Source organism: Parasteatoda tepidariorum, chromosome 7 (genome assembly GCF_982258835.1).
Source record: "Parasteatoda tepidariorum strain Cologne lab strain chromosome 7, Ptep-v5.0, whole genome shotgun sequence".
Classification (NCBI taxonomy): domain Eukaryota; kingdom Metazoa; phylum Arthropoda; class Arachnida; order Araneae; family Theridiidae; genus Parasteatoda; species Parasteatoda tepidariorum.
Genome location: NC_141761.1, coordinates 67,392,385 through 67,418,903, shown reverse-complemented (window position 1 = coordinate 67,418,903; position 26,519 = coordinate 67,392,385). Strand labels below are relative to the sequence as shown.

The following is a 26,519-nucleotide window of genomic DNA, read 5'->3' as shown; positions in this document are numbered from 1 at the left end:
TAAATTTCTAAATTAGACAAAGCAAAACAAACAAATAACCAAAGAAGAAAAATTGCAGTGAGCAATTTGAATGTATGTTAGCTTTAATTATATTTTCTTGCTATTAGTCTCTACAATGCTTTGAATAGCGAGTTGAACTTATTGCTTTCTACTTGTATGATGCAATTGTAGATTTCTAATCACGGCCAAATCTAACGGCAGAAGTGCACTTGTGCAATTTGCTGGGCATTGGGTGCGCTGGACATTGGTTGATGAATAGCAAAATTTTTCGTTTTTGCCTCTTCATAACATTTTTAAGTCATCTAGTAAAAATTACGGTCGTCATCCAAGCATTCATGTTGGCAAATTACGCCAACACAAGAAAAAATAAATACACAAGAAAAAAGAAAAAAATTAAATAAACGTGAACAAAATCTAAAAACTGACGTATAACCGATTCTGTGCGTCGTATAAACGATATATTTTTACATTAAAATGAATAGGAATGATTTGGGACCACACTAAAACGTCGTATAAATGTAAACGTCGTATAAGTGATCGTCGTATAAACGATGCTCCACTGTATATATATATATATATACAATATATCTTTATATAATATAAGAAGAGAGTGAGATGACAACACATAGTCAATCACAGAAGACTTGCGGTTAGTAACGCACGAAACAGCCAATCAAAATTGAGATTGTTGCTGTTGTAGTTCATTTTCATTTACGTCGCACTAGAAATGCACAATGGGCTATCGGAGACGTTCTGGGAAACATCACTCAGGATGACCCGAAGACATACCATTATAATTTTGATCCTCTGCAGAGGGGATGGCACCCCAGCTTCGGTAGCCCGACGTCCTGCACGCGAAGTCGAGCACTCAAAATTGAGAATGCATGCGTGTAGAAAAGGTAATAAATTTTAATAATGCTGCCTGCTCAAATGTTACAGCTAAACTTACCAGCTATAGCTTGCTGCGACAACGTGTCGGTGATCTATTGTTGTCCGCGCATTTTCATTGGCCGGAAAATCAAGTGGTAGGATCCAGTTTTTCCTAATTCATTTCATATTGTTTAAGTTGTTATCAGTATAAAATTACTAAAAGTTATAAAGGTATTGTTTTTCTATAAGTATTTGTGTATCTCTAATTTAAAGTTATTTTCCTTTACTGCTATTATTACGCTTTGAATTCTAGAGTTTAAATGTTGTAGTTAATTTACGTCGCACTAGAGCTGTACTATGGACTATTGGCGACGGTCTGGGAAACATCCCTGAGGATGATCCGAAGACATGCCATCACAATTTTGATCCTCTGCAGAGGGGATGGCACCCCCCGCTTCGGTAGCCCGAAGACCTGCATGCGAAGTCGGACACTTTACGGTAGAACAGTTTAACAAGGACCAATACCGCACACCCTCGGTTTCTACGCAGACTAATCCAAATGGTCACCCACCCGCACACTGACCGCAGCCAGTGATGCTTGACTTCAGTGATCTGCTGGAAACCGCGTCTTAACGATCAGTCCACTGCGGGACTCTAGAATTTGAAACTAAGAGAATTAATTATTTCGATTTTATTATTATTATTATAATGCAATTATGCGCTACATTTTAAGATAAAGTTGTTTAGAAAGGTGGTCTAATATTATTAACCATAATTATTTTTGTGCAAATAACATTAATATACTGTAATAAATTACAGTTAAAGAGATCTGTTAAATGAATTATAATTTAATGATCAGCTTCATGCACGATGAGATGCAAGCAAAAATTGTATTTAATACACTGGTTATCATAAATTAAGGAAAAATCACAAAAATAGCGATAACTCTTTCAAAAGTAAGCCAAACCGTGCAAAATTTGCATATGTTGTCCACTAAGAGTAGCTGAGTAAAATTGCAATATGCAAATTAGTGGCGCTGCACTCGGCTTACGTCATCTGCCTGGAGCATAAAAGTCCAAGTTTGAGAGAAAGCACACAAATTTTACTGTGATTGCGACATTGAAAATCTGAGATAGCCAATTCGTAATAATGACCTCTAGGCATCATTTGCCTGAAGAACTACGATGGAGAGCCATCGGGAGACTAGAGGCAGGGCAGAGTCAATCAGAAGTGGCCAGATGGCTAAATGTGAGTCCATCTGTGGTTCATAGACTTTGGAGGCAATTTCAAACCACAGATTCGGCATCTAGGAGGTTCAGTCAAGGACGGCCAACTGTTACGACCAGTGCCGATGACCGATATTTGACATTAAGTGCACGCAGGAATAGAACCGCTACTCCGACACATCTTAGATCCTCTCTTGCTGCAGCCACCGGAAGGTTGGTGTCAACGTCAACTGTGCGCAGAAGGCTCCACGAAGGTGGTCTGTATGCGAGACGACCAGCCATTTGCGTGCCGCTCACATCACGCCATAGGAGAGACCGTTTGCAGTGGGCCCGACAACATGTCCACTGGACGTCAGATCAATGGAGGCCTGTTCTCTTTACGGATGAGTCCAGGTTTAGTCTAGAAAGTGACAGTAGACGTTATTTGATATGGAGAGAACCTGGGACCCGTTATCATCCATCAAACATCCGTGAAAGAGATGCATACGGAAGAGGCAGTGTCTGTGTTTGGGGAGGCATATCCTTAGGAGGGCGCACATACCTCCATGTCTTTCCAAGGGGAACCGTGAATGCTCAGGTTTATCGAGACAACATCCTTGATGCTTATGTGCGCCCATATGCCGGGGCAATTGGTGATTGCTTCCTGTTACAGGACGATAATGCAAGACCACACAGAGCTCGCATTGTTGATGATTATCTTCAACAGGAAACAATTACTCGCATGGAGTGGCCAGCTCGATCCCCGGACTTGAATCCTATCGAGCACGTTTGGGATGCTCTAGGGAGGCGTGTATCTGCCATCAATCCGCCCCCTCAGACCCTTGCCACGCTTGCAACTGCTTTACAAGAGCAATGGCTCTCACTTCCTATTGAACTGATAGACCGCATAATTGAAAGCATCACACATCGCTGTTTGTGCTGTATTGCTTCTAGAGGCAATCATATTCCATATTAAAGGTACTTTTTCTATTGCAAACCGATACTTCCAATTTGTTTATTTTATACATGTGCTAATTTCTATACTACTATTAATGTCTGATAATTTCTTTTTATGTTGTTTAATACCTTACTATGTGTTGTATATTGTGGGTAAGTTTCATAAAATTCCATGTGTAATTTCTTGAGTTATCGCGATTTTTGTGAATTTTCCTTAATTTATGATAACCAGTGTATATCCGTCCCTTTGGTAAGAGAAAATATTAAATTACGGTTGTGAACTCATCAAAATTGTTCGAACAATATAATGTTATAGCAATATAAATGTTATTTTAAGAAATGATTACTTAGAAAATCTACTTCTGCTCATCAATCGATCTAAATATTAATAATACTTATCGATAATTATATTTGGACGTGGGAAGTGGAGGCAGAAGCGTAAGCAAACAGAATTCCTTTCATCACATATATGTTACGATTGTTACGTGTGAATAATTTTAACTTAAGTAGAAAAACTGTTATCTGCCCAGAAACGTCAATTATTGCGAAGCAATCATCGGGGTTGGTGAGCGGCAGCGAACAGGGGACTTAGCCCCCTAGTATATATACATATATATATAAGTTCAAAATGAAGATAAAACAAAGAAAAATTACAGACATATGAAAAAAGGGAGAAAAAGAAAAATAATAATAAGAAAATAACAAACAACTGGAAAAAAAACAGGATAAAATTTTTTTAAAAAATCCGGAAAATAAAAGACATAATCTTTTTATCAGCCCACACGATTATATCCGCAAAAAAGAGTGCTTTCTGATATTGTATGAATATAGCCAAAGCAAAATTTTTTTACAAAAATTACAACTAATAAAATAGAACACAATAAGTAAAAATAACGCGTAAAAACAGAAAATGAAATAAAAGGAAAAAAGAGAATAAACATAAACATAAACAATAAGGCTTATTGTTATTTTCTTCTTATTATTTTTCTCCCCCCTTTCCCCCCCTATGTCTGTAATTTTCCTTTGTTTTATCTTCATTTTGAATTTATCTTATGAGTTCTGTTTACTTGCAGCTTATGCGCAATAACTGAAACTTAGTGTTTTTCTTAATTTTCTTCGTGTTTTTTTTAATTTATTTTGTTGTATATACACATATATATATATACATATGAATAAATAGAACATGCATGAAATTTCGCGAGCTAAATTTAAAATTTCCGAAACGCAAATACGTAAAGTTTGTGCAGTAGAAAAAAGCCTGAAGCAACTATCAATCGAAGTAGAAGAGGTAGCGCTGTCGTACTAAGCCGATAAGTGATGTCATGTCCAGTGCGCGCCAAAACCTAACAACAATTCTATCAGCTTTTTGTGTTTATATTAATTTACTGTTTTTAATTGTTCTTCATTAATTTTTTACTGTATAATTTGCTTATTTTTTCGATTAAATTGTTTCGTCTGGAAGATGTAAAGCTTGCTTATAAGAAAAATTTTATGTATGAGTTATATATAATTATATGGATTATAAGAAACACAATTCTTGTCTTTTATATTTTTCAAGGCTGATTCTATAAATCATGCGTTATTGAAAGATTTCAAAATTATATTTCATGTGATCATGAGATTTACTAACATTTATGCATTATGTATTTGAAAATTTATGTAATTTAAAATTGTTTCCAGTGAATGCTCTCTAATGTTTATAATGCTATAATTAAAACTTAAAAGTTTAAAATTTGTCATAAATAAGTTTTGTAGTATTTAACCAGGAAAATTTTTTCGTTGATTTCATGAAAACTTTTCCTAATTATAATTTTACAAATGATATTTATGTATTATTATATTATTACTATCCTATATTAAAGTTTTGTATAAGTAGTAATAAAATAGAAATTGTTATTTTCACAGCATATTTTATTACTCTGGCTAAAAAAAGTGCTTCACATTAAGTTATTATTATTGAATCTTAATTAAAAGTCTTTTTTTCTGTGCTTTGTTTACAATAATTTAAAATGTAGATATTACAACATTAACCAAGTTAAATCTATATTTATGGCTAAGTTTTCCTTAGTGAAATAGCATTTAACTATGTATTAATTATATGCCTAGTAAATATAATTTTTTATTGAAAAAAAATGCTATTATCATTACATTACTGTTATGTGGTTAATGCTTGTTTTTTATAAACTTTTTTTATAAATAATTTTAGTTTTAATTGTTTTTCTATTACTACTTATACAAAGCTCTATTGTCACCTGTTTAAGTATTAGGCTAGAAATGATATTAAATTTAACATGTTGAAAGTATCTGAAGAGATGTTTATGTATTTATATCTACAGTGAAACCTCTTAGGAGCGACCACTCTCAGTCCCTCAGTAAAATGGTTGTTGATTGTTCTTAGGGGTTATCTCCATTGACTTCAAAGTGTTATTGAAAGTACATAATTTTTCGCAAACAATTCTAATTTTAGTCAATGTCATGCCATTTCCTTGTCTTTAAATTTAAACAGTGTCTTGTCATTTCCTTGGTGCAGAAATGCCATTTGTCTTGGTGTCATGAGAACCAGATCGGTGAATGAAACTTCACGTCAATAAAATTGATCCCTACTGATATAATTATGAGTAAAAATAAATTTTCCAATTATGAATGATAGAATTATTATAAAAATGAAATATTATGTTTTATTTTTTTTAAATTCACATTTAATTTTATATTGAAAATTAATTAGCTTTGAAAAAAGAGAAGAGGTTAGTTTAAGATGCTCAGTTCTTTCTAAATTATCTTTTACATTCTAAATTATCTTTTACATTCTAATTTAACTTTTAACTCTAAAAATAAATCATTGATAATGTCATCTTTAGTGCATTCTTGACCTGAACATGAGGTTGGAGATTTCTTTCAGAGATCGTCAAAAAGAGTTCTCTAAATTAGAACCTCACACAATTATTTTGAATACATTTGAATCTACTTATTTGTTTTGTTAATATCTTTTTTGTTTTTCCTTATTTGATCTTTTCGTCATTTTGGGCAAAGGTTTTATCATTCGTTGGGAGAGGTTTTAATGACCTGTAAAAGGTCTAAAGGTTTTCTTCATCATAAAATGGAAAAAATTATGTTTCTCCCAAAAGTGGTTGTAAATAGGGAGGTAGCTACATAGACGTGGTCTTTCCTAGATGTTTCACTGCACAAAAATATCAATGGATAGATTCCTGTCTTGTGGTTTTATCGAATAAGTTAATGTTTTGCTTGATAGAATGAATTAATAGTTGCCTTGACTGTAAGTTCTGCTTACTAACTTATTAATTAGAATAAATTTCAGTTTATTTAGCTATTTTGTAGTTTTTTTCTAGTTTGTGTTCTTTAATTAATATTCTCATTAAAAAAGTGCTTTTTAATCAGTTTCATTGTTAAGCAGATTCCTTTATTAATGAAGTGAGTTTAGAATGTTAGCTGTTTAGTTCTTTAAGGGTTTGGTTAGCATCACTAATAAAATAATTTATTTATCTAAGGTTGGACGCGCAACTTTTATTAGGACTGAGATAAGAATGCAATCAAATTTGCTGCTAGTCCAAGCTGAAATACCATCTATAGAAGTATATATGTACTTCTATATTAATACTTCTTATTAAATTAAATGAAATTATTCCCACTTTCATGCTGATGCAAGTCTTTAACACTTATTTCTGCAGCATACCTAATTTTTCAGCTTATTTTTGCTGCTCAACAAATATCTGTGACCAGATGGGATGATAAACAATACATTAATAGCCATTATTCGAACTTAACCCATTATTCAAATAGTGCTTACAATTACTATCTAGATAATTCATTACAAAATGTTATGCACATTTATTGTTTAGATTTGAAAATTTTTCATCATTTTTCTAAAATATTTAAGTTAAAGGTAATTATTGTTTATATAATATAACTATGCACTGCTTAATTTTCTTTTTTTTAATTGGGTTATATATTTTCTAAAAGTAAACATGTTTTTTAGCTGTTCAGGCATGTGTTTTTTTACTAAGTGAATATATTTTAGGAACAGTCTTTATATTTTTTTGATCCCTTTTATATGAATAAATTTTAAGGACTACTATATGCATTTTTTATTTTCTACTCTTCATCAAAGGAATAAATTTTTAGGCAAATCTTGAAAAATTAATCCTCTACCTTCTCTTCCAAATGAATAAATTTTAAGGCTAACTCTTAATGTGTATTCTGTTTAATATTGATAAGTATTTAAATATATTATGTTTTTGAAAAGAAATATTCTCTTTTTCAGAAATATTTGCACAATATATCCTCTTAGCACTGTTGAAAATGCCTTTACAGGACGATCAAAAAGGTAATATTTAATTTGAAATTATTTGCTTATAAATCTGTATGGTATTTCTTTTCCTTTACATTTTAAAATGTCATTTCAATTTTTTATTTACTATTAACAGTTGCTTAAACATTTTATATTCAATATAAGACTCTATACACCTTACAATTGCATTTAAGGAACTCAGGTGTTAAAGTGCAGACACAATTGTTAAGCGTGAACTCATTACATGACTGTTATCTGATATGTGTGCTTTATTTAACTTATTCCATGTAATTTTAGTGTTTAAAGTTGATATTCATGTATCTTTGCGATTTTCTTTAAAATATTTGCCGGATGAATTAGGTATTTCACCCACATCAGCCTTTATGAAGCACAGGTCAAAAGATCTCAAGATATAGTTTGTCTATGGTAAGACCCCTCATCCCACTGGTCACTAAGTCTGGGCCTGTCTGCTGCTATGTCCTATGCTATGCTATGCTGCTATGAATAGTATATTTCAAGGAGAGTAGCTTCTCTTCTCTCTAGGGCTAACACAATATACTGAAGAAAACTATTCCCTTTCTCTCACGAACCCTACCCTAAACAGTGACCCCACTACCCTACTTGAAATGGTTACCATAGTCACCTTGTTACCATAGTCACTGCCATGGGCCCAGACAAATGGCTGGGGGAGTTCTTAGTTTAGACAAACTGTACATTAGTGATCATTGCTGAATTTGTTTTATTCCACCACTTATCTGCTTGCTTAATAAATATTCAGTGCTTCTGTTTAACACTACAAATCTTTTTTCAGTTTATGTGAACTGTTTATTTAATTCCACCCACATATATTCAGATGAAATAATGTTCTAATGGTTTTTAAAGTACATTTTCTTTTTGAAAGTTCAATTACATACTTTTTACTTTATTTAAGCTTTTAATATTGAGAAATTTTGATTCCCTCATGAAGGTATAATAATTTCAAATATTAATTTTTGGTTTGATATTCATTATTTAATATTAGTCCCCAATTTCACGTTAAAAAGCCATTGGCCTATTTTCTTGTGTTACTATAAATATTTTATACATTCTTAAAGGTTAGATATCTGTTAAATTTAATATGCAGCGCAATGTTATATTTATGATAATGTATTAATTTCTTAATTTTCTCCTTTTTATGATTTGATAATTTGAAAATGTTTATTTTCTGTGATGTATAGTACTTATTTAAAATTAGTATACTATTTTTCTATAAAATTTCTAAACATTTATGTGTATATATAAAAGATATAACTTTGCTTTTATGCTACAAAATGTATTTAAATTCATAAATTTACTTGGTGAACCACTTAACATGTTTGTGTATTTTCCATTTTTTTTTTTTGGATCAACTAAAATATATCGACTTTTTCTAAGAAATTTGTAGATCTACATTATGCCATATTCTTTTTTTTATTGTAATGTTGCTGCATGTTTATTATATTATGTTTTTCAATGTGTTATGTGTCAAAAGTCAGAAGTTTCAGCTTACAGTTCACCTTATATATATATCAGGGTTGGGTTTTTGCTGTCAAAAACTGGTTTTTGACATGACAGTGGTAAAAACCGTGTTTTTACCAGTAGAAACCGTCTAAAACCTATTGTTTTCTTTAATTTATGGCATATAGCAGACAATATATTATTTTCACATAATTGCCTTTATAAATGAATGTTGTAAATGATTGCTATTGATTTTGCAACTATATACATGTATTCTTATAGAAGGATATACATTCATACAGAAATATTGAAACTCTAAATGGATTTCCCATGTCTCATTTCTGTGTAAAATATTGAAAGCAAAATTGATAAGAAAAGTTTATTTTATGAGGTTTTCTATTTATGTGTACATGTGTTTCTCATAGCAAGATTTTATGAATGAAAGTAATCAATCTTGACATTCTTCAGTAATGTAATATGCCAAACAAAATGATGCTAGGAAATGTTGAAAATTTTGTTTAGTATCCTAATATTTTACTTCAAATAGTATGTTTTGATATATTCATGTTGGGAAAGAATCTGTTCTTAAATATCTTTTAACAACTTTTTTTCTAATTTTATTGCTCAAAAATGAATTAATTTTAAATTATAAGCAGTTAAACTCAAATAAAAGCACACTTTTACCAAAACTATGGGTTTTTGACGTTTCTGACACAGAGGTTTTTGACATGACGGTAAAAACCATGTTAAAAACCGTCATGTGTCAAAAACTTGCCAACCTTGATATATATATATACTAGTAATAATATAAATTTACTCAAAAATAATTTAAATATAATTTAAATAAAATTTAAATAAAGATGTGTGTTTACAGAGCAGCACTTCATCAGGGGACACACTATCTGTAAACACACAGGAGCCTTTCTGTTGTTAGTGGCAAAGCCAAAACTAACAGTGCCCCGAGGCCCCTAATGAAAATACAAGCATAAAGAATAATAATAATTACCACATTAAATAAATATTTACCATTATAACATTCATATAAATAATCACCTTTACTGAAACAAATATACAAAACACTTAGATGACATCAAAAAAACCGCCCCTAAAGCACATATAAGTATTCAAAACAGTTACAGTTAGTAAAAATGAAAAAGAAATTCCTTATATATTCCAAATCAGCTCAAAAAATAATGTGCTGACACCTAGATAAAAATCAAGAAATTAAAGAGCAATAAAATCCAAGTGCTGCCATCTGTCTAAAAAATCCCAACAGAATAAGAAAACATAATCCCAAGAAATTTTTGTAAATGAAAACAAAATCCCAGTAAATAACAAGATGAAAACCAAATAATTCACCGTCTAGGCCTGCTTAGACGGGCTTCAATATCGGCCAAGTTAATAGGATTTTTTTTAAATGAAATTTATTTTTCTTTAAACTGTTTTTTAATATCTCAATAGCGGTCAAAAAATCTATACGAATCTTGAAATTTTTGAACATTATTTGATTAATGAAAGTATTGACAAGGAAGACTGGATTAATTTATGCAATGTCAACATTTTTGAAAATTACCTTTTTAACGGTATTAGTTTTTACAGGCAAATTAAGGGTATTTCTATGGGTAATAGTTATTCAAGTGCATTCGCTAATATTTTCCTTCACTTTTATGAACATAAATTTTTACAGAATAATTTTTTAAAAGGTTTCAGGTTCATTGATGATTTAATCATATTCGATTGTTGCGATTTTGATTTGATTAATAATATTTATCCTGAAGAACTGAGTTTAATTAAAACCAATTCACAAGACTCTCGTGCTTATTTTTTAGATCTTGATATAAATATTTCTGATAACAATAATCTCATAGGGGTTTATGATAAAAGGAGAGATTTCAATTTTAATGTTATTAACCTTACGCATTTTTATTCCAACCTTTATTATAAAATTTTCAAGAACATTGTATTTGGTCAAATATTGAGATTCAAATTCATTTGTAATAACCGTATAGATTTTTTGACCGCTATTGAGATATTAAAAAACAGTTTAAAGAAAAATAAATTTCCTTTTAACTTTAATAATTTTGATGTTTTGATTAAAGTAACTCTGTAAACACACAAGACTCTGTAAACACACAACTTTATTTAAATTTTATTTAAATTATATTTAAATTATTTTTGAGTAAATTTATATTATTACTAGTTTATATGATTTGAATTTGGTTTTAGCTGCCTTGTGCGCTGTTCCAATTTGAATTTGAATTAATGTAGCTATGGTTATTTTTATTTTTCTAACTCCTGTTTAATTTATTTCACTTAAGAATTTGAATTTACGTTTGAGTATATATATATATATATATATATATATATATATATATATATATATATATATATATATATATATATATATATATATATATATATATATATATACATATATACATACTTGTATGTATATATATATATATATATGTATATATATATATATATATATATATGTATATATATATATATATATATATATATATATATATATATATATGTATATATATATATATATATATATATATATATTATATATATATATATATATATATATACATATATATATATATAATATATATATACATACATACATACATACCGTAAAATACCGATAAAGCGCCCCCCTTAATTTTGACGAAAATCGGCGTGATATAGAGGGGGGCCGATAAACGGTACTCAAGAAAATTCTAAGCACCGTTTATTTCTAAAAAATCGTCTATATTGGTTGGGCATTAATAATTATGAATCGTAAAATATACAGTAAAAATAATCATAGCAAAAGAGAGAAAATATAAGTTTTAATTAGTAAAATCACTTACCTTTACAGTGATCCTTCATTTTTAAATTTCAGTGCGATTGCGGCACATGCAAATAGGTGAAAAAATAAAAAATATATACAACAGCATATTTCATAAGAAGAAAGATATTTTATTTAGTTACTTTAATCATTATCTGAAAATCCATTAAAAGAAATATCAGAATCGTCATCCAAAATAAGGTTAACACACTCTTCATTCAGTTCATCAGTGATATCATTGTCTACAGATCCGACATTGACTTCCGCTAATCTGGTATGAAATAGCCCATCTTCGCTTCCATCTAAAGCGTTCGATATACCACAACGCTTGAAGGATTTAGAAATAGTCTCTTCGGTGACCGCTTCCCAAGCAGCTGACACAAAACCAATAACATCTTGCCGAGTTGGCCTTTTTAAATTCCCAGCAAGAGTCTTTTGTTTGTTTCTAATGAAGACGGCCCATTCTCTTCGCAGTGCACTTTTGAAGGGCGCCATCCACGAAACATCTGCTGGCTGCAGAAGACCTGTGCACCCTGCCGGTATCAAAACCAAATCAGTGTCTAGATCTTTTAATTTTTCTTGGAGACTTGAAGTTTTATGGATTGAAGCTCGATCTAAGATAATCAATCTTCTTACATCATCTTCATTGGGACCCCAAATCCTCGTTAACCAACTTTCCATAAGGTTGGTCGTCATCCATCCGTTGAAAGAGCAGGTAACTTTTACATTATGAGGAACTTTTAAGTCTTTCAGCACGCGAGGTGGGATGCGTCCTGTTGGCTCTTTTAAAATCACGAAAGCGGGAAGCTTATGCCCTGAGGCAGTTGCTGCTAGCGCTACGGTAAAGCCTCGCTTTTTGCACCCCGTGTTTGTGATTCTGATTGTACTTTTTCCAGCAATATCATTAGTCCGAGCGTATGGCTCATCAAACCGCACCATCGTTTGATCCATATTTCGAATATTATATGGCGTGTAGTCATTTTTTATTCTTAACGAACGAATAGCTTGAATGAAGCTATTTGCGGCTTCAACGTGATCACTTGGCAACTTCTGGCTTTCATTTGTTCCTCTTCGCATGGAAATGTTGAACCTTTTTTTCCATCGTTTTATATACATAGAGGATGCTTTGAAATCTATAAGTCCAAGAGAAGCTGCTATTTTTAATGCTTCTTCTTCTAGCATTCTGTTGGATACAGCAAAGCCATTTTCTCTTTCTTTTTCTAAAAATTCAAACAGGGTATCATCTAATTCTTCTGATAAAGGTTTTCTCCCAGTGATTAATTTCCGAATTTTCTTTTGTTCCCCATGATTATTAGCTAATAAAATTTCTTCTTTATTAATCCACTCTCGAATTCTTTTTCTGTCGATGCCGAAATGCCTAGAAGTTCGGTGTATAACAGAACCATTTTCCTTATGCCATTGGATGACTTCCAACTTTTTAGAAACAGTATAAGAGCTGATTTTAGGCATCCTGCTTGTTAGAGATCACAATAAGGACTGATTCTAATCTCTGTGAACAAGGGGAATGTTCAGTCTCCACCCCCAAAATATTCTGATTTTTCTTGCCCCTGTAGTACAATTCTAAGAAATGATAATTCCCTTTGACTCCTTATCTCTTTCATTCAATTCCACCCCCTTCCAATTTACATTCTTCTTCCCCTGCTTGGCAAAGGATATTCTTTCTTTTCTGCTCAATCTTTTACATTCAACTCTCCCACCACACCCTAAATTTTTCTCACATTCTTATCAGTGAGTGTACATTCCAATCAAGGTGACCTTGACTTCTAATCTTTTTCGTTTTTTCTTTTAAGAAATTTATATTGTTAAGACAAAAAAAATCAGCTATATTCTTTTTATTTTGAATTTTATTCTGTTGAAGTAACTTACTTTATTTTATCTTTTAAAAATAAAAACGAAGCCTGAAGAAAAAAATAATAATAAATCTGTATCAAAGGAAACATCTGTTTCTAAAGCAGTTTAAAATAAAGTGAGAAGTAAAAACACCCGCATTTCCAATGAACAAAATAAAGAAATGGAAGTTGGAAAAAACTGATCAATCAATCTTGACAGCTGTGCTTTACTGCCCCCGAATTTCCCTCCTCTGTTTGACCATAAATTGGCCACACCCAGTTGACATTGAAACTACCACATGGACAATAAAATGAATTTATCCCTTTTGCGATTTTTTATTCGATTCATTAATTTTTTTTATTTTGCCGCTTTTTATTTTTTCTTGTTAATTGTTGCTTGCTTGCTTTTTTTCTTTTTTTATCGTTATTAATTTTTAGCTTGTTTTTTGTTGCTATTCATTGTTAGTTTGTTAGCATTTAGTTTAAAAAGCTTTTTTTTTTTCTTGCGAGGTAAGCGTCTTTTGTTAAAACAAAATGTTATCTAAAAGAAAAAACGAGAACTATGATCTCGCTCCAAAGAAGAAACGATTATTTCTTCTTCATAGGATTCTGATTATTTCTTCTTCTCTTATGATGGGCCAGTTTTAAATTCACCCCATCATAATCTATGATCGAAACTTGACTAAATTTATTGGTTTTTCTGAAATTAACAGTGGAATTGAATTATAGTAATATTTGGGGGCCATATTGGAATTTCCGAAAGAGATCCGAAGTGCGGCATTTCGTCAGTCCCGTGAGTGTCGGATTTAGGGTCCTATTCTTCCTTTTCTGTTCACTTAAATTACAATTGCTAAGGCGCTAAATAGATTTCTAGCTTGCGATTTTTCTTCAAGCTGGGGGTGGATACAAGATGCATACCTTTTAAATTTTCTCCTTATGCGATGTTTTTTTAAAATTATTATTTCGTTTATTTATTTTCTTACAGGCTGCTGCCGAAAGTTAGCTAAGAATTGGCGATGTTCTGCAGCAGATCGCGATACGGGCGAATATTTCGTCGACTTCGTTATTAATTTTTTTTAATAGTCAGAAAATTATTTCTTAAATAACTTTCCTTGACAAATTTTTTTGCTACAAAAAAATATTTCGTCGGAAGCGCCGCTGCATGTAGGAGGGGGGGGGGCGTTTTTTGGGTACTGATTGGCAATCTGCATAGATGTGAAACTACAGGGGGGCGCTTTATCGAGTTGGGGCGCTTTATCGGTATTTTACGGTACATACATACATACATACATACATACTTGTATACATACATACAGTGGTATAATACTGGGGGACTTTTGCAAGCCATGATAATAGTTCTTATGGTAAGCAAACATCAAGACTTGCATTATACAATAAAAATTAATTAAGGAAAATTTCATGCAACATTTTCTTATAGGTTGAATAACCTTTAAGTGAAAACTATTTTTGGAAATCAAAGCATGGTTTGTAGTTAATAGACAGTAATTAAAAACTACTAAAAATGTAAGGTTCAAAGGCAAATGTTTTGGGGATTATTGTGATCTGACACCTAAGCTTTATATATTATTTTTTCCAGCTGCTATAGAATGAGATATATGCAATTGAATTAGTTATGTTTTGAAGCAGTGTTCATAATTAAAGGTAGTAATTATATTTATAAAGTGTGTCTTAAATTGTGAGATTAAATACCACAAAATTTTGAAATGGAGATTCTGTGAAATTAACCAAGCTCCAAAAGGTTTTTTTTTCCCATGGTTGTAAAAAATTTAAATGTGTAATTCTGTATATTTTTCATTTCTAAGTTACTGATAAATTATGAGAAATTGCACATTAAATTTGTGTGTACCAACTGCCCGTTAAAAGCAATTAGTTTAAAATAAAAATGAAAATTTTATTTGGCTCACTTTTATAAAATTATAAATGGGAACAAATGACAACCCAAATGATTAACCCAAAAAATTAAATGAACTTTCAAAATAAACTAACATTTCTATTCAATTAATATAATTTCTGTTTTTAAATTTCGTTAATTATTATAAAGGGTAATTTGATCTTTGTTATGCCTAAATAAAGTCATTAACATAATTTTAAAAGTATCTAAGTATTTAAATAATCTATAATTTATAAGTAAATATATATATATATTTTTTAGGTTCTACACCATTTAAAAATGTAGACATCAAGACATTATTCTTAGCCGCTAGTAACAGAAAACGGAAAGCTTCTTCACCTATACCTCCCCCAACTGAAGCTAAAAATGTGAAAGTATGTGATAAAGATAGTGATGAGGATATTCAAGTTCTTGATGCATCAATAAATTCTGATGTATCTGCGAGTGACTGCAAGGAGAATCAAGATGTGAACACTTTAAAAAGTGAACAAGTTGCTTCTCTTAATAACTCTAATGTGATTATTGATAATGAATTGAAATCAGTTGGAAGTGACGAGCATATATCTGGCGAAGATGATTCATCAAAAACAAGTTCAGATGATTTAAATTCGTCACTGTTGAATAGTTCAATTAATGCCTTGAACACCAGTGGTTTATCTGAAGCAAACCAAAGTATTGTTGAAAAAAATGGTTCTGCAAAAGTAGATGAAGCTGCTTCAGAACTTAAGCCTGGAGATGCAAATGAACAAGAAAAGAAAATTAACACTAAAAAAAGAAAAGTTTGTATTTTTTTAAAGTTATTATTACAAATATATTTGGTTTGGTTAAAATAACAAATAAATAAATAAAATTTTAAGATTTCTAATAATAATTTTTGTAAAAATAAGTTAATATATCATTTACACTACATTAAGAAATTTCAAATTTCTTTCAAAAATTAAAAACCAGCTGTTATGAAGTAAAATATTGTGTTCTGTCTGCAGCACCCAGTTTTTAATTATTAAAAATTAAATTTCTGAAAGTTACTAAAAATAAGAGTTAATGTAAATTGACACTAATACTTATTTTAACAAATTATGTCTGTCCAATATAGGTAATAATAAGTTTCTGCCTACTTTCAAAGAATAATTAATTAACCAATTTAAAGTAAAGCATTCCCTAATCATGGAAGATAAGGCTACATGATTTCGGGACCAACAGCATGATTGTGGCAATGTAGTCAGGCTGCCTTTACTTCCCTGACAAGCTGGTACCCATCGATCTGAAGCTGAGTGGGCTTCAAAGCCTTCACTGGGAATCGAATCCTAGCTCTTCTCAATGACAGCCCAGTGCCTTAACCACTGAGCCATCACAGAATTTACCAATTTACCCAATTAATTAAATATTGTCTTTCATTAAGAAAATTTCTCATCTCAAGCTAAAGTGTTGATTTTGTTCTTTTAGTTAAGAGAAAATAAGTTGGAAGCATTTATTTTCTCTTAATTAGTAAATTTCAATAAAAAAAGTTATGTAATCGATTTCTGTAATAAATATAAAAGTTGTAAGGGCTACGATAAACAGGTATAAATGTGAATGATAATGGTTTATGGAATATTATTTTAAAACAGCACACACTCATTTTCTGTAAGTTAAACTGAACTTGTTAAATATGTTTTGTGTTTCTATAATCTTGAACTAAGGCTACTATAGGACATGTTATCTAGTTTTATCATATAATCTAGGATCTTATAACCTAAATCATCTTTGAATCTAGGATTTCTTGTTAACTAATTTTCTGTTTTAATAGCATCTTAAGTGAAAAAATGTTCCTTATTATACCATTAGCATCAAGAATATATTTGTACATTATGATTATTTTAATTTCCATTGTTTCTTTAATTTAGAATACTTTTTTTTTTGCAGAGAATGACCCCTGAAGAAGCCAAACTGAAAGCTGAAGAGAGGGAAAAGAAACAACAAGAAATAGTAAGTTATATTTTAAATTCTATTGAAATCAATTGAATCCTTAAAATTTTTACCATTAGAGCAAGTTTGTAAATTTAAACCTTGCACCATTTTTCTATTGAATAACACAAAGAAACCAGTTTGCTACGGAGAAAGGCAGCCATCTTAAATTATTAAAAATTCTGAACAATCTACAAGTTTTTATATAGTCTAGTAGCCTCTCTGGCAATTAAAAGGTAGGTGAACAACAACAAAAAAAAGCTAAACAATGTCAATGCCAATAACAATAAAGGGGGAAAAAATGTAGACTTGTAGAGATTTGTGTCTTTTATTTCTTCTATTTATTTGCTTTCATTGTTTTTGTGTCACGTTTTGTTTAAAGTACTTTTTGATTTTGGTATCTGTACTAACCATGTTACATGATAAATTTATTTTTGACCTTTAGTGATATGTTCAGCCATTGTTTTTTTTATGTTAAATTCAATCAAACTCAAGTTAATTAATTGGGATTGAAATCATGTTAGTGCAATTAAATTGGGTGGTGACTTTGGCTAATATTTCAGCTAATCAGTGTTTATTACTTTCTTGTCATTGTAGGCACATTTTAATTTTATATAGAGACATTAATAGCTAAAATATTATAAAAGTTGAGTTTTTAAAGTTTTAATTGTAATACTTTGCATTTTTAAGAAAACATTGTTATTTTCTCTAGCTCCTTAAAAAACAGGAACGTGAGCGTGAATTGCAACAGCGCAAACTTCAAAAGGAAATGGAGAAAAAAGCTAAGGAAGAGGAAAGGAAAGAAAAAGAAAGACTAAGACTTGAAAAGAAAGAACAAGAGGAGAAAGAAAAACAACTAAAACAAGAAGAAAGGGAGGCTCAAAAACGAATGCGCCAATCAATGTTAGAGTAAGTATGTTAAAGTGTTTTTTGTTAAGTAGTTGTATGTTAAAAAGTAGGACTATTTTTCACAAGTCTATGCATACTGAATGGAGAAAGTAGAAATCTATATATTAAAAAATTTGAAAGTAAAAAGAAAAATGTCCGTCTATTTGAACAATTTTTAAAGATTCATCAACAGTCAATTATAGATTAGTCCGTTTATTTGCACCTTCTACAGATAAGCTGCATATTTCAATAGTGGTCGGCAAGAATCTTGTTCTAATGAGTTTTTTAAGCATCTTTACAAAAATCGATCATAGTTAATGATGGAAATATTTTGACTAATCAACTAGATCTTTCCTCATATTATGCTTTTTCCTAACTTAACTACAATTCAGAAATAAAGTTTATAGTTATGATACTTATTATGAAGGAGTAACATACCTCTTTTATGATCTATTGCATTTTAATTAAGAAGGGCTGTGAGAAGAGTTGAGAGTATCTTTTTTTTCCCCAACAGATTAATTATAAGTACATTTATGTGTTTTCAATTATATACATTCATAAAAGATTTTTGAGCATGTAAAACTTTCATTCAGAAATGTATTTTTGAGCTAACAGTTTGAGTTTATTTGAGCCCTGAAATATATAAAGACTGCCTATATTCTTTGGCATGAGCCATTATAAGGACCCTTCCACTATGACAACCACACACATCACCCAACCATCTTGTTGCATTTTTAGGATTCAATTATATAACGGCCATGGTAGGAATGTTCTGTAATTTTGACCTTGATCAGACGCTTCAAACATTCGTATCACAACCAACAAGGGGACTTTCAGCCACAGCAGATTTAATGTGTTTTTTACTGTGCATATGTGCCGGTTTTATAGGGTGCCAGAATCAAACTCTTTACCCCCTGCTCCAACCAACAGTGTGAGAAATGCCTTAATTAACTCTTTCTGGGAAATGTCTCCTTCTAACTTAAAGTTTAAACATGCAGTTTTTGCAATTGTCTTGATGCATGCTATTTATTGAAAATTGTTGCCTCTAACCAGCATATTTTTTTATGAACTTTTCAATTACAATATGTTATTTTAAAAGGTACTTTTGCTAATAAACATATATTTTATTTTTAACCGTCTTTGAACCGCCACCCAATTTTTCGGGTTTACGACTACTAATGTTTAACCCCATAGTCTTGTAATTTTGAACCAAATCCAGAAGACAGGGGAACTCCTGGTTCAAGTATTGGGAGAAATTTGCCTTTATGGAAAAGATTTAAAAGAAAAGGAATGGAACGCTCTACTAAACGATGTTTTAGGAGCGAAAGCTCATTTCTCTTCACTGTAGGACTAACACAATAGACCGAAGAAAGAAGTCTCCTTTCTCTGGCCGAAAACTAGTCCTAAAGAGTGACCCCGCACTCCTATATGAAATAATCATACCTCGTTACCATAGTCACCGCCACAGCTCCAGACGAATGTCTGGCAGAGTACCTATCTTAGACAAACAGTATATACACTGTAGTTATTTACGCTTTTTATTTTTTTTACAATAAAAATTAATCTTAAATCTTCAGGTCAATTATTACTTTCTTTCTAGGGCTAAGCTTGAAAAGAAAAAACAAATGGAAGAAATGAAGTTGAAGCAGGTAGAAGAACGCAAAAAAGCTGAAGAAGAAAAAAAGAAAGCCGAACTTGAAAAAGTAAAAATTATCTTCTACTTTAGAATAAGTGAAAACTATTGTTTTTGTTGTATTGTTATTGTTTATACGATTTAATATCTTTATATTTCATGTTGTATTTTTTAAAAATGATAATTTTAGTAAAAAATTTTGCTCACAGCAAAGAAAGGTAAGAAAGCTGATGTTGAAAATTAATAACTAAGTAAATTTTCTTCCTTTAGTGGGATTTTTGGGACAAAGTTAGTCACAAGGATTATGAAAAGGTCGCTAATTTCTATACATCAAGCAGAATTAATTCAAAATTTTTCGCGAACTTTTCTTGTGCATGCACTAAATTGGAAGAAACCACTGTGTTTTTCTTCCTTGATTTATAGTGGAGGGAGAAATTTTTGAATCTCTGATTCTCTTTATTATGATGTGTGCTTAAGTTATGAAATATTCATTCATTCCATTGTATCTGGTTTGCCATTTTTTGATTTTTGTTGTTTCAAAGCACATAGTCAAATGAAATAATTTTTGCACTTTGCCGTCGTCTTTTTCTGAAGATGTAAGTTTGTTGCCAGTAGCATAAATCCACGCTTTTAATATTTTATTAATCAAATTTATTAAAGTAAGGTTTGATTTAAGGATACAAAATTTAATGCATCATATTGTTTGATAGGTGTGTATTTGTTTAAAAATTTACACAACATGATTAGGAATGTGGAAGTTCAAATTAAATTAGTTTTGTTACTGGTTATTTAAATATTTGTTCCATGTTGTAAAAGTATGATCAGTATTAAAGTGACTGTCACTTAATCACTATGTTGAATCGGTTGAAATTGAGTTAAAAATGTTCTACCCATTTTTAATGGTAGGTTTGAATGGAGATGCATCAATTGCTTCTTGAATTCTTACTTTTAAAATTAAAAGAAAAAAAAAGTTTTGGGAAAATCAAGCAATTTTATTTTCATATATTTCAAAATATTTTGTTTGTTTTAAAGCTAAAAACTTAGAACTCCCACAGGTTGATAGGTCTCATGAAAGGCTTATATGTGTGTTTCAACTCAATCAACTACTTCATTGTCACTTAGATAATTTTAATATTAATCATTAAAATACCAAAGTTTTGGCCAAATGTCTGTAGAAGTTTCTTTTCAGTTTTTTTTTTTTCTAATTGTAAAACACACAGAAATCATCATGCTGTTCTAGAAACCATTTTAGGTAGCTTAGAGTCAAAAGTTGAAGTATTAAAAATGTTTTTTTCTGAGGCATATTCTTAAAGGAATATATTAACAGGTTGAAAATAGAACATGTAAAATTAAAGATGATACTGATATGCAAAGTTAAAAAATTTAATAACTCTGGAAAAAATCTAGGAAATGTCAGGAAATTGAATTAAAATTTCTAAAAAGTTTGAAAAATTAATTTCAGTTTGAGGTAATAAAACTTCCAATATTTTTCCCAAAAGATTTTTCTTGTTATAACTTTTTAAAGTTTAATTTTAGCTCTAATAGCAATATAAGTGTTTTGTAGTACTTTTTATGTATAAGAATTAGGCATAACTTAGAAATCAATTTAAAAATTTTTTCCACTAGAAAAGAATCAGGGAAATTTGATAAAATCTGCCTGGAAAAGTCATGGAAATTTTTTCTGTGTGTTTGCAATCACTCTAAATAATTTTAAATGTCTTAAAAATTTTACATACATTTCTTTTAATGTGTAGAAAATATTTCGATGAAATTTTTTCTGCTGGATGCAAACTCATAACTAACCTTTTGGTATTTATTCCTGTGTTTATCTACTATGTATATTTAATCTTATTTTTTGCTCAGTCTAATTTCTCTTCCTTTATCTTTGCAGGAACAAAAAGAAAAAGAGAAGAAAGAAAAAGCTAAAGCTGCTTTTGTTAAATTTTTTGTCAAAGAAAATGTTTCTCCCCCTCCTGTACAAGTATGGAATGACTTTTTATTTAAGCTTGTGACTTATGAATATAGATTAATGTTTTAATTTTTATTATTTGTTGATATTGTCTTCCTTTAAATTTACGACTAAAATCATATGTTAGCTTGTATTTGATAAATATTGATTTAAAACATGAAGTAGTTAATTTCTTAAAATTGAAACAAAAGATTGATGTGCTTATTATTAAAAGAATTAGTTTTTAAAAAATGATCTTATTTTTAATAAGTTTATATTTTGTTAAATACAGTAGAACCTCGATTAATCGAGGTTTCTGTTAATCGAGCCGATAATAAAGTATGCTTTTTCCCCCTGATATTCTTGTAGTTTAATCATTGCGAAAAGTGGTCTCTGTAATTCAATAACTCTTGTTCAAAGTTGTTCTATATATAAATTAATAAACCATAATTAATGAACTATAGCAAATAATTTAAAACTATAAATTTATGGCAAAAATTTGGTACATATAAAATTACCATAGGATATTCCTACAAGACATTGCTTTTGGTAAAATTTTACCATATACTTTTACCACATACTTATGGCAATTATTATTTCCCATATACACTTATGGCATCAATTGCCCTATGTTGAAGGCAAAGGTGTATGGCAAAATTTTACTGTAGGCAAAACCTCATAGGAATATCCTATGATAATTTTTTCATGGTAATTTTTTTTATGGCAAATTTTCCTAAATGGAATAAGTCCTAAAAAATGACCACGCATTTTAGTTCACTGTCCGGCTCTACTGCCCCCCGAAAATACTCAACTTCCAAAAAATATTACAGCACCCTCAGAAGTCAACAGTGGCAAACAATGCTTTGTTTCCACCAGGAGCAATGTGTTATTGGACTGTACTTTTGTAACAATGTACTTTTGCAACAAAGGTAACAGAATATTTTAGAAAATGGTAATGTAAAATTAACAAATTAATGTATATTAAATTCATAAAAAAATAAAATAATTTCTTGAGATTTGTGTTATTTTTAAAAATGCATCTTTTAGTTTAATTTCAAAAATAATTAAGAAAAAAATTCAATTTTCTGTTTAAAATTTATTACTAGTAGTTAATTTCCTTTTTAAATTTGTTGATCTGCAAACATAACTTTGTATATGTTTATTTGTATCATTTAAAAAGCATTTCTTATTTCGAAAGATGTTGTATTTGCGAGCACGGTGAGTTTTTTGATACATTTTCGATTAACCGAGATTTCTGATATCAGAGGGTCCCAATTCACTAGGATAATCGAGGTTCTACTATATGTAAATTATTACTGCAGTGCATATTGAACTGTTGTAGCATAGTTGATGGTGACTGGGGAGTGCTGAAATCTAACTCATACCTTTATGAAATTATTATTGACAGTTCCCTGGTCAGTTGCCGATAATCAAGTGAAAAAATATGTTGATTAGGTATTTTTGATTTGGACTGTGTTATCACTGTAATTCTCTGAATTATTTAATCTTCATTCATTTTAATTATTTTTACTTTTAATATTTAATGTAATGATCTACTTATAGTACATATGTAACATTTGACCTGTTTATCAAAACATAATGATAAAATTTTGATTTATTTTAAGCAACAATTACAGTTTTTTATTTATTCTTATAAATTCTAATATAATTTTTGTTTTGTTTCATAATTTAAGTATTTTTAATGTAATTGAAACATGTCAACAGAGCAATGAAAATGCATGTACACTAGGGAAATTTTTATTTACTGGTTTGTTGAGTGATTGAATAAATTTTTATAATTCTTCCTTTATTAAACATTAATATTTTTTTGTACTTATTTAGAGGCCTGTTGAGCACGATAGTATCTTCAAGCCTTTTCAGATTTCTGAAGATATGACACTTGCTCCTGTAATACCATCAGTTTCTCAAGAAAGATTTAATCGCGAAATATTTGACACTGCTGTGATTTCACAGGTATATTTGAAATATTAATTTCTATAAGTTATAAAAAACCTTAAACTATTCACACAAAAAAAACTTCATAAGTTTTCCGGGCTCAAACTTTTAAAATTAAATTATAATAAATAGTAATTAATAATAATTATTTAGAATATTTATTATTAATAAATAATAATTGCTATTAATAATAATTATTATTCATAATAATTATTATAACAATAATTAGTAAAACTAATTAAAATAATATTATTAAAGTAAATGAATAAAAATGAATTTCATCTTGACTAGTAAAATTCAATATTATAAATTATAGTATGATTGTGACCAGGTATGATTTACTCCTTTAAGTTGTAAGGTGTGCAACTGATCATAATTTATATTTGCTTTCTGTTCTTTTTATTTATGCTAAATATTTTGATTTTCATTATTAATTATTATATTTGTATCATGTCTCATATTTCCTTAAAGCTTTGTAACTTCTATTATGCATTTTCAATGTCTATAAAGGTTCTATTCTTTTTCTAGTGATATTTATGGTATTTCATAGCACTTATAGAAAAGTGAAACACAGTGGTCAGATGGATTTTTTAAAAATTTTTTTTTGAAACATGGATGGCTTTTTTCTTCTTTTTTCTAGTTCTCTCACCAACCAAAAAAAGTGTTTATAATGCATTATGTCCCTGATTGTTCATTTCACTGTAGTCTTTTTTAATACCTCAGCTTTTTTATTTATATTTTTAAAAAATTATTTTAAATATCCGTTATGCTATGCCTCTGTTAATTTATTTAACTTATCCGGATCAATCTGAAATTCTCATATATATTGGTGTGGATAAATATTTATTCCTTGTTCCATCCCTTACAAATTCTGTTACTATTAGTCACTCATATGTTTTGAATAATTATATTTTTATCTGCTTAACTATTTAGTCAAGCATTTTGCCATATGCATATGGTTGTCTTAACTCTTTTGGATAAAAAGGTGAGAAATTAAATAATCTCTTTATTTACATAAATAATAACACTGAGAACAAATTAAAATATTATTATTTTTTTTAAAATTAAAAATAGATTCTTGGTTAATGTTTTTCTAGAAAATGGGATACGATTTTTTTTATTCAACTTTCAGGTTTATATAATACAATTCATTTAAAAATCCGAAAAAACAAATACCTTAAATCTTAATATCTCCAGAACTAATACAATTTTTTTTATAGACTAAAATCTTTTTTGTGCGTAAGTAAATCTTTTTTATGAGTGGCTGCAAAACTTTGTAATTTTGCTGAATATAATTTTACAGAATGAAATTTTCTGAATATTCTAATATTTTCCTTCTCCGAGAATATTCTCAGGAAAATATTTTGACTTCAAATCACTACATTTAATGCTACTTAATTAGCAAATCATGTATTAAACATACACACTACTACAAATTTATTAAATATCAAAATTCACCTTAAATGTACAATTGCTAATTAAGTAGCATTAAAGTAGCATACTAAATTTGATAATCAAATACTGTAAAGAGGGAATACTCATTGATTCTTAGATAATATGTTATTTAGACTTCTGTATGAAACTAAATTTAATAATATCAGGTTAGTAATTTTTTTTAAGAAAGTACTCATGAAAAACTTATAAATTTCTGGTACTATATTTAATTTCTTTAAATTTTAGATGACCTTGTAATAATCATTGTTAAACAATTTTATTGACCGTTTTTCTTCCATTTCATCCAGTTTTTTCCCTTCTTAAGGTATTTTCCAGTTTCTTTCACTGTTTTGGAAGAAATAGTATTCTTCCAGCCAATATGCCGACCATGATTACAATTTTTTTTTGATTTCTTAAAAAAAAAAAAGAAAGTGAAAAGCAAATTTTCATTAGTATTTAAGTGTAAAGGAAAAGTATATCATGATCTTCTATATATTTATCAATTTCTGTTGGGGATAAAAAGTTAAAAATATATGTATTTTGAAAAAAAAACTAAATGTTGCTGTGAATAGCTATATTTTTTTGTCTTTAGTCTTAATGTATTTGTGTTATGCTAATTCAATTATCAATTTTTTTAGAGTGGTACCCACTTATATCTTCAGCATTTAAAAAGTGGTTCTTATCACGATGTACAATGTAGGAAGAGAAAGAGGAAATCTAAGCAATGTGAAACTGAAGTAATTGTTATTGAAACTGATGAAATTGAACTTAATCTGACTCCCAAGTTAATACAATTTCATGAAAATGTTCGACCACCATATTGGGGTACTTGGCGAAAAAAAAGCAGAGCGATACGCCCACGCAATCCATTTGGGCAAGATGTAGGTTTAATACCTTAATCTAAAGTTATTCAGTAAATTACTTAAATTTTAATATTTAAGTTTAATTTGACTTACTTATTATTTTGCCATTGATAATGTACTTTTGTGTTTGATTTTATTTATATATATTTTATTTTAAGTTTAAAAGAAAACACTAAAGTATTTAATAATTATTTAATTTTGCTTATCTTTACTGTTTTCCTGTTGCTTACCTTTACTGTTTTCCTGTTGTTTACCTTTACTGTTTCCTTGATGTCTAAATTTTTTTGCTAGCTTTAATTTAAACTTTCTGACGCTTTCTCTTTTCAGAGGCAGTAAAATTTTTATTTTTCTTATTAGGAGTTTGTTGCTCAACATTTAGAAATTTAACTTTTGATTTGTAATTTTATATTGTATGTTAATGCCATTAAAAGTGACCTG

General features: G+C 29.5%; 1 protein-coding gene across 1 annotated transcript in view; it reads left to right on the top strand.

Moving 5' to 3' along the window:
* The first annotated feature begins 4,331 nt into the window (after window positions 1-4,331).
* The window catches only part of LOC107455884 (uncharacterized), a 34,813-nt gene continuing 12,625 nt past the window's right edge, over window positions 4,332-26,519 (top strand). The window contains exons 1-9 of the mRNA XM_016073607.4: window positions 4,332-4,525; window positions 7,312-7,374; window positions 15,677-16,194; window positions 17,318-17,380; window positions 18,072-18,268; window positions 19,848-19,950; window positions 21,772-21,861; window positions 23,671-23,802; window positions 25,857-26,099. Coding sequence (XP_015929093.2) covers window positions 7,350-7,374; window positions 15,677-16,194; window positions 17,318-17,380; window positions 18,072-18,268; window positions 19,848-19,950; window positions 21,772-21,861; window positions 23,671-23,802; window positions 25,857-26,099 — 1,371 coding nt within the window. The 5' untranslated portion in view covers window positions 4,332-4,525; window positions 7,312-7,349. The remainder of the gene's footprint in view (window positions 4,526-7,311; window positions 7,375-15,676; window positions 16,195-17,317; window positions 17,381-18,071; window positions 18,269-19,847; window positions 19,951-21,771; window positions 21,862-23,670; window positions 23,803-25,856; window positions 26,100-26,519) is intronic.